This window comes from Mesitornis unicolor, unplaced genomic scaffold (genome assembly GCF_000695765.1).
Source record: "Mesitornis unicolor isolate BGI_N332 unplaced genomic scaffold, ASM69576v1 scaffold45955, whole genome shotgun sequence".
NCBI classification, from domain to species: Eukaryota; Metazoa; Chordata; class Aves; order Mesitornithiformes; family Mesitornithidae; genus Mesitornis; species Mesitornis unicolor.
Genome location: NW_010187360.1, coordinates 1 through 9956, shown reverse-complemented (window position 1 = coordinate 9956; position 9956 = coordinate 1). Strand labels below are relative to the sequence as shown.

Genomic DNA, 9956 nt, shown 5'->3' with positions numbered 1-9956 from the left:
CATTCCTGCCTTTCCACACCACCACCCAGGAGGAGCAAAGCAGAGCTAGCCAAAGGACTGCCTTATGATTTGGTATGTTCTTTTCCTCTAGAAAGAAGGGATGAATTTCCAGTTCAGTTAGAGAGCTAAACTGAACCATATCACCTGGCTACAGAGTACACATCACTGTGCATATCACCTTCAGGACAGATTTTTAGAAATGGAGATGGCACATATACTGGACAGGTAAGCCAAACTGCTTGGTTTGATGTAAACTAAGATTTGGTTTAAAATTTTGTGGGATGCCTTTTTTTGTATTTCTGTTGTTCAGTGCTGCAAATGATGCCTTAGCAAGGGTAATCATCAGCTTCTCCATCTGCCTGCTGCAGACCAGCAGGAAAGAATGAGAGGAGATAGAAAGCCTATCATGCCCTGTGGGGAGAGGGGGAAGAGGGGGAGAAGAGGGAATTAAGGATACAGAAGGATTTAGGAGTAGACTAAAAACTAGAGGGGTCTGGAAGAAAGTGATAAACCAGTGAAGGAATTAAGCGGTGCTCTGTGAGCTTTTTGTGGCTAGTAAGCGCATAAGAAATGGCTGGGGAAGAGGAGCTGAGGAGGACTGCAGTACTGCCTCTCTTCTCTCCACTTTCTTTTATATCCCTTGTGGTCCATGTCACCTGCCCATGACTCTGGCACACTTTCCTTTTGAGATCCTCAACTCCAGCAGGAAGAGTCTGGTGCACTTAGCAGTTGGTACTTGTACCTGTGTATGGCACGAAGAGAAGCATTATCAACATAGAAGAGCCTTGCTTTCGGTGCTCCTCACAGCCAGCTGGTAGGAGAAACCTTACTTGGATTCCACAAGGCAGGAGATATTAGTGCTGCTCTTCAGTGGCCGAAGTGGCCTAATTTTACAGATGGAGCCTCACTGGAAAGCTCCACTCTTTTATGTCTTCACACATAAAGAAACTTGAAAACAAACCAAATGTTAACAGAATTCATTTAGGTGGAATTCTGTTGTAATGGAATTCTTTAAAAGAACTCTATTCTGTAAACATTCTCAAGAATGACTACAACTGGGGGATTAATCTTTCTGATTTCTTTCCATGTTACCTGGAAGTACTTTAGATCTGCTAAACTGGTAAATCTAAATAGTGTAAATCTACCACTGCAATACAATATCTAATATCTAAGAGTTAGTAAAGCTGTGGAAAGCTCTTCCCAAGGAGATATTCTTGTTTCAGTCATCTTAAAATAGACTGTATAAAACATAGGACATCATACTGAACAAAGGAAGACAGCATGGATGATCTAACAAGGTTTTCTCACTTTCATGGTTGTGTGACTCTCTTAAATTCCAAGTTTAAATGGTAATTGTGTCTGATTCTTCCTACATCACGAAAATGGTGTTAATAAGCAGACAGTGGAATCCACTGGGGCAATCACCCTTAAATACATTATTTTAAGAAAGGAAAAGGAGCTGCAGCTCTGCTAAAAAGTTTTTTCCTACAGTATATCACATCCCCCATGACACATCATTACTGCTATTTCAATCTCTGCATAAGAATGATTTTCTGTGAACTCGAGCATGCTTATCAGAACTGCATGATGACAAGAGCTTCACTCCAGCAAATTAATGAAGTTCATGCCCAGTGCTAGGCACCCAAAGTCTCACTGACTTCAATGGGACTCAACTTAATTGCTCCACTGGATTACGAGAGATAGTGTTGTCAGATCAGAAGATTGGAAGACACTGGATAATACAAATACTAATACTAATACTAATAATAATTTGCCTTTTTGTTCCCCAAGAACAAGGGAATAACATGTCTACTGATTCATGTCTTTATAAAATTAAGTTTAGGTTAAGGATTTGGCCAACAGATATTGTAAAAAAATTTCAATTCTTTGGCTGCTAGTATCTTTCTAGAATAAAGAGAGACTAAGAGTCTTAAGAAATGTGATGGCTATTTCTAACATGAATAGACATAAAAAAGAGAAAGCTCACTGCTTTCCTTCTCTGAGCATACCTTTAACAACCTGTAGGAAACAATCAGGAAGCAACAGAAAAAAAAATGCTAAAACCAGTCCACTTACAATTGAGGGGTTTTCCAGGATTGGAGTAGGTGGCCGAGGAACAGGCTTTTCTATTTTTTCAAGGAAACGGAGGGGCTTCTTTGGCTCCTTGACTTTATTCTTCCTCTCCAGCAGTGCCTGGAACAGACACAGAATTTAATCAGAACTGGGCTAGACAGAACAACACCATAAGGCCAGTCCTCTAGATGCTGACTGTTGCTGGCTACAGGGAGCTGAAAGTATTTTGCACTTTGCAGGCTTGTGGCTTCTGTTTCTTACTGCACATCAACTGAAAAACTGAATATGGTCAGTAGATGAGGCTATAGGTTGGTCAGAAGATACTGATGGGAACTTCAAAATCATATGTAAGAAGGAAGCGAGAGTTATCTTACTATATTTGCCAGTAAGTCATCAGCAACTGCATAGGGTGAGTCACCTAAATTTAATCTAAAATTGGAACAAACTTTATCTCAAATATAATCCATTCTTAAGTAAAAGCATGGGGGTTTTTTTTCATTTTAAAATAGAAATCTCCTTGAACTAATTAAGCACTGACCCATATGCAAGCAGAAGCAGTCGTATGTTTTACTTATGCAATGACAAAAACATTAACTGTTTTACTATGAGACAGAGGCAAGATTCTTTCAAAACATGAAAAATGGGTATGAATATCATAGATTAGTTGCAGTTTACATATCAGTACAGAATGGTTATAGCTTGCCTTTAACTGTAGGTATAATGCTTGTTACTGCAGGTTAGAAATGTTACGTGGTCAGAACATTTTTTGAAGGGAATCACTTGAAAAGTGCATTGTCGCTGTTCTGCGGCCCTTCCTCAATGAAATGTCTTTGTATAATACACTGCTACTGTGCAGAGTTGAACCAAATGACCCAGGACCCCTTCCTTGCCAAATATGTTCTGAAACTCTTCTCTGATCATCTGCAACTGTAGCCAGCAGCCCAGTGGCACCCACAGCCACTGTAGGAGTGGACTAAGGGAGAAAGGGAAACTAACTTGCCTGAGAACGTCTTTCTACCAAGACAACCAACAAGCCCATTAAGAGTGGGTTTTTATCTTGCTTGCAGCTGTTTGGAGGCAGATGCCAAATCTGTCAGCCAAAGCAGGCTAGCAGTGGAAATGTCACCAAAGCCTCAACTCTTTCAAGACTTTTTCAAACTGTTTACAGAGCCAAAGTCCTGTCAATTTGCCATTGCAAGCTAACAAGATATTCAGATAATAATTTCCAACTGCATGGCAATGCTTGCCTGCTGTAGGACATCACACTTCAGCTTGGAAAAAAAAAAAAAGAAAAAAAAAAGAAAAAAATAGAGTGGCTCCTTCAAAATGATGAGCCTACTATTGTATGGGTTGGGTCTGTAGTCGTTATTACTGAAAGAACAGACATATTCCAGCAAGGAAAAGCGTGCCTTTTTATTTTCTCACTTTCTCTCTTTCAAATGTTCAAATACAGTATTTCACTAGGGAAGGAAAGCAAAGAAAAACTTAAGAAAAAACTCCCATGCTGAATGGTTTCCCTTCAGTAAAAGGAAATTGATGGCACTTGCACAGAATTTAATCATGAAATTAATGAAGTTTTGAAATTCCAGTGGTCATTGTACAAAACTCTTCTTGCATATTGGATCTGACTTTTCAGGCCAGGATAATTAATTGCTCCAGAAAAAGAGAGAAATTTCTAGGTGGAGGGGATAAAATGCTTTATTATTGAAAACTTCTGAATTGGACCATGTTAATAATGCAAGAATCAAAGCCTATAAACTGCTTATACGGCATGTGAAATAGATAGAGCTCAAAAATGTTGAGAGATTTTTCTGAACTGTTCCTTGTATGTCATGACCTTAGAGCTCCCTGGCATGAAGACTGTAACAGTACTTGCTATGATTTACAATGTGTTTTGCATGATGGGGGTATGGGACAGACAGACTGAAAGAAGAAAACCTGCTGTGATTCTTTTGAAAACAATGGCTCCTATGTTTATTAGTACAATGTTGCATTCCTAATTTTTTTTTCTAATAAAACCTTAGCCTCCAAAAATGTTTCTTGCTAATCCAGAATAACAAAATACAACCAGAATAACAACTTTTAAAGAAAAAAAAATAAATCTATGAGAACTTGTGACACGAGGGAATTCTTATTAATGTAGATTTGAGAAATACTGCAGTTCCCAGAAGTGCTTTTATGTTTTCATGTTAGCACAGTCTAGTGACTGCTTTGCCATCATTACCAAGTCAAAAATGCTTACCATTTACTTTCTCTAATCTGAGGTTTTAAGTTATTTTAAGACCTCACTGTAAGAAAAGAAAAAGAGTATTTTTTTTTGCATTAACTGGTTCTGTCTAACTTAACAAGTTACCATTTTTCAAAATCAGGACACCAGAGCCCGAGAATCACTGTAAAATACTTTCTCTAAAAATAAAAAAGTGCTAAAGTTCTGAACAACATACTTCAAATGTTACTGCCTACATATCACACTCCAGGTTTTTTGGGGATAGACAACACTACTTTTTTCAGGTAGTACGTTCAGAGTCATGGTATAATCTGGTTGGATTGGACAGTGAAGGACCACCCAATTCAACTCCTTTTAAATTTCCTGGCAAATGCAGTGAACAGCAAATGGCACTTGTGCTTTTGGCCATACACGTTAGCTTCTCTGTTAGCTTCTGACAGAAGCTGAACTCTTGACAAGATAGTGTCTTGAGAAACAATTCTCTGTTCAAAGAAATAATTCTTTAGCTTCCTTCTCTATCTTCTCTGTGATCCTGTCCTTTTCACAAAACACCAGGTATATTTTATTTTCATGTACAGCACATAGTATACAGTCATGTTTTTCCTTCTTCCTTTTTGCCCGTGAATGTAGGTGAGATCATCGACGATGGACTGACTACCTGCTTTGCAATGCTGCATGGCTGCTGCCTCTTGGCTGATCAAGGCTGACATAATAGCTCTTAGAGCTTGTCTGAGCATGAGCCAGCTAATGCTGCATTGGAGATTTGTCCTTAATGAAATAACTGCTTGAACAGGTTTTCCTATGCTTTGAAGTTGGCAGGGATTTTCTCCAGAGATGTTCTTGCCCCCCACTACTTCACCTCCATCCAACAACTGGATAAAGGGAAACAGATGTGATGAGATTTGCACTTCATGCTGAGGTGAGAGGTTCTTTGTTCAGACATCATCTTGATCCAGCGCTTTGAAACCACCTGACACTTCACTCCTCTTGAGTTACCAGAGCATAGAAGGTCAGCCTAAAGTCACATATTGTTCTGCATTGGGATTGCTCCTAGCAGCTCCTCCGCTCCTTGGTGTATTCAGTTACATACTTGCATTTCTTTCCTACAGTAATTAGCTATATCAGTATGCTATCTCCTTAATGCCTTGGATTTTCACACAAGGCTGTCTATATGATGGCTCACTTACATTCCTTAAAGCACTGTCATCTGCGCTAGCTAGGAATTAGCTTTCCTTGTCCTTTTACAGATCTGGTTTAACATACGGATCATTGTTTTTACTTTAAAACCTGGGTGACTCCTGTTTTTGCCATGTTTTCTTGTTTTAGAGAATTATTTAAAGAACACTGAGTGTACATAATACTCCTGCAAAAGGTTTCAGGGTGCTCCTCAAAAAGTCTGCTTCTAAAATCACTTCTTTTTTGCTTACTTTCAAGTCTGGAAGAAGCCGTTCCTATTCTCAAGAGGACACAGATCCTTTTTGTAATTCTTTGGATAATTGCTTGCCTCTTCTTACAAGCTTTATGCTAAGGAAAGCCCTCAATATGGCAAACCAAGAAGAACATAAAGAGGAGTACTAGTCCATCTTGCCACTTGTTTGACCAGAGAAGCAAGACTTGGAAACTTCCTTTATTAAAATTAAATACTTCTGAGACCAAAATCTAGCATTCCTCCTCTGTTTGCCACCTCCTTCCACATATTATTCACGGAAAAAGAAATAAACTCATTTTAGAGCTAGATCACTGAGTAGACTCTGAATTTTCTAGAGTTCTGTTTTATTTCTAGGATTATGGAAGAAAATGTGTAGATTAAGTGCGCTAGGACAGTACTAATAAGAGGCTTTTGAAGAGGAAACTGGTCTAGCTGCTGAGCTATAGAAATAATGCAAAGCAACACACTGCCCTTCTGAGAGATGATCCCTAATTTCCTGCTTTAAACCTCTCTCATATTGTGTGTGACAGAGGTTGTTGGCACGACTGAGACCACTTAGGCCAAGTGGTCAGACAGCTGTCCTCTCAAGTGCTAAATTCTGTTAACTCAAGCACTCTGCTCCCTTTACTGCCCTCTTCTTGACAGCTCCAGCAGTTTAGACCTGTCAGAGAGGCCAGAACATGCTATAGCCACCACACTTAAGAAGTAAAAGTCTTTGATGGCAGAAGTGACCAGTAACAGGACCACAGAGCTCAAGTGCTAATTAGGGCAGTAATTTCTTGTTGATTTGAACAGAAAGTTTATTTAAATCTAACGCTGGCTGAGTGTTTCACAGTGTCAGTACTTACTGCTTGTTTTGCCCAACCAGCCTTGTGTCTACTTCTGTATAACTAAAAAGCAGCAGTTAAGTTTTGCATAGCGGATTTATCATCTTTGCCTGCAAAGGAAATGCTTTATGATTTTAAAAAATCATACATTTTGCTTTATTGTGGTGGGGAAATGAGTATTAGTTAAGTTAGCCCCTCAATTGGTATGAATCAATGCAGACCAAGTGATCTACGTTAATTTAAGAAAGCAAATATGCATAATTTTCTGCTTTTGTTCTGCATTCCATCTACCTTTGGCCACAAATCTTTCTTTGAAGAGACATTATTGCATGAGCAGCCAGCATTAATGGCATACTACTTCTCTGTGACTACAGTTTAAACACCCCACTGTAGTCTTTCAAACCATGAGAAGTATTATGAACAAAGAGAATACAATTACTCTAGTTGGAATTCAGCTCTGAAAGCTTGGGCTAACGTTCTGCTGCCTATGAGAACCATGTTATGATCCAGGTTATGTAGTGACTATGTAGTCACTAGAATTTTATGCAAAAAACACCCAAACTCAAGCCCCTTCAATACTGCTCCATCTTCCTCTCTAAAACTGTAGTGAGTTAATGTCCTTAGTTCTTGAACAATTCCTGTAGCACTTGAGATCTTCTTTTTTTCCTGCTGAATAATAACCAGATGCAATGTTTCATCTTTACGAGACCCACTGGAATTTAAATTTGAGATAATACCATTGATTTTTCAGAATAAGATTTCAATATAAAATTCATTAGTAGAAAGTTACTGTCTGCGTTGAGAGTATTATTAAATTACACAAAAACAGGAAACCTATACACATAATTCCAAATTTTGAAATATTTCACAGAATCACAGAATCACAGAACGTTAGGGATTGGAAGGGACCTCAAAAGATCATCTAGTCCAATCCCCCTGCCGGAGATGAGGTTGCACAGGAAGGCGTCCAGGCGGGTTTTGAATGTCTCCAGAGAAGGAGACTCCACAACCTCTCTGGGCAGCCTGTTCCAGTGCTCTGTCACCCTCACTGAGAAGAAGTTTCTTCTCAAATTTAAGTGGAACCTCCTATGCTCCAGCTTGTGCCCATTACCCCTTGTCCTATCATTGTTTGTCACCGAGAAGAGCCTGGCTCCATCCTCGTGACACTCACCCTTTAAATATTTATAAACATGAATGAGGTCTCCCCTCAGTCTCCTCTTCTGCAAACTAAAGAGACCCAGCTCCCTCAGCCTTTCTGCATAAGGGAGATGCTCCACTCCCTTAATCATCTTTGTAGCCCTACGCTGGACTCTCTCCAGCAGTTCCCTGTCCTTCTTGAACTGAGGGGCCCAGAACTGGACACAATATTCCAGATGCGGTCTCACCAGGGCAGAGTAGAGGGGCAGGAGAACCTCTCTCGACCTACTAACCACCCCCCTCCTGATACACCCCAGGATGCCCTTGGCCTTCTTGGCCACAAGGGCACAGTGCTGGCTCATGGTCATCCTGCTGTCCACCAGGACCCCCAGGTCCCTTTCCCCTACACTCTATTTCTTCACTAAATAGAGCATAAGTGAAAGCTGCCAAGCTTTACAAATGAAATTCAGTATTTTTCAGATACAGCAGGCAGCCAAGAATACGCCTGATTTTAAAAAAGGTAACCCTCAACAACATCAAAGCAGCATACTTAAAAGTACATATAATTTAAAAATATGGTGATTGTAGATGCAAGTGAGGCACTTCTTTCCTCAGTAGCTAATTGCATATATGGACATCTCATCTGCAGGAACAGTTGTGATAAATTAAGATATGCCAAATACTATTAGCATGTTTGCAAACCAGATGCTTTTATTAGGGAACAACAGTGATGTGCAACCACCTTTCTGAACTGATTTTATGAGTGAGGTCATTTTAATAATGCTTTTCTCCAGGTGTTTTTACAGTTGCACTTAAAATGTACATTTTAAAATATGTACAGAATTTTTAGTCTACGAATCCGGATTTGGTTTATTTATTAGTAGTAGTGTGACAGTGTAATCAGTAGTGTAACCATTTCTAAGTACATGTACCTTAGAAAAGCAGCAGAGAAATAAGAATGAGCAAATGGCAGGAGAGAATTTCTATCTGATGTAATATGTTCCAATCCAAATACTTGGTTTGTACGAAGACAGAATGGAGCAGCTATGCTTGTTTTCTAAATGTCTGGAGCAGAAGCACAGATACTGGGGAGAGACAGTACTGACAGACTGAGTTCCAGAGCAGTACTGGTCATGCTACAGCAGTCTGAATGTTTGATCTATTCTATCCTTGAAGTTGTCTTACAGAAAATACGAATTTAGCACAGGAAATTGTGAGAAAGCTTACACATGTGTCTTCCCAATTGCATTTCTGAGCAGTACAAATCTAAGAGGAACTGACATGCTGCTGGATGCAGCTTCATACCTGGTGAACTTGTGCCAGCACCACCTCTAGCCTTGCTGATCTTTTAACAAATCCAGTCTTAGTGGTAGTGTACTTAGGTTTTGGAGCTTTAATCTTGAGCTGCGTGACAGAATCTGGGAGCGATGCTTCCAGTTCACACAGTCCTAAGAAATGCAAACAGCAATTAAGTAATGGAGTGGTGGGGAGAGAAATTTGAGTTTGGTTAATATTTTAAATAAATACCTCATACAAACTAAGTCTACCAAAATGCCTTACCTGCAAAGGTGTTAAGATAGGCGCTTTTTACCACGTAGCGTTCAGAATTGTTGTCTGGGAAATAACCAATTCTAGACAAAGGAGCATATGTTTGTGATTCAAAGTCTGTATACTCTTTGATGATATCTCGTCTCTCTAGCTTCCCCATCACATTTTTTCTCTTAGCTATCAGTTTCCTGAGCACTGAAAAGGAAATACAAATGTGAGAAGGTTCTTCATACAAATAGTTCTCAAAAAGTTGTACCTTTGGAAATTCACAAGATCTTTTGCTAGTTAATATAAAAACACAAACTGTTTGACTAGAACAAATGCTGGCCATGCATATCTATATTGTGAATGCAACCTGTTTCATCTTGAATAAAGACTGTAACCTTGTGCAACCTTAGTTTTCTGAAAACTAAGTCTTCTACTGGTGTCTCCCTCTTTCAAACTTACTCAGTGTACAGTCATGCTGAATCTTTTTTATTTTCTCTTCTTTAGCCTTCTGATAACTTTGCCAGTGGTCATCCAAGCGCTTGGGATCCAGCTCATTCTGATTCTCCACTCGCCTCTGCAGCAGCTTCTTTAAAACTTCCAGCCGAACCTCCTGCAATCTGCAAGGAAAGAAAAGGCCAGGTATGACCTACTGTACTCTGCAGCGTTCTCTGCAATGCTGTCAGCATCAAATCCTACATATGGGCAAAGCTGCTTGAAGGTAAAGGGG

The 9956-nt window shown here is 39.6% G+C and overlaps 1 protein-coding gene across 1 annotated transcript in view; it reads right to left on the bottom strand.

Annotated features, from left to right (window-relative positions):
* Positions 1-9846, bottom strand: part of LOC104541366 (protein MAATS1-like) — a gene marked incomplete at its 5' end in the record, with an annotated part of 21470 nt that extends 11624 nt beyond the window's left edge. The window contains 4 exons of the mRNA XM_010185412.1: positions 2077-2193; positions 8999-9141; positions 9254-9436; positions 9689-9846. Of these exons, the coding sequence (XP_010183714.1) occupies positions 2077-2193; positions 8999-9141; positions 9254-9436; positions 9689-9846 (601 nt within the window). The remainder of the gene's footprint in view (positions 1-2076; positions 2194-8998; positions 9142-9253; positions 9437-9688) is intronic.
* Between the last annotated feature and the right edge of the window lie 110 nt (positions 9847-9956).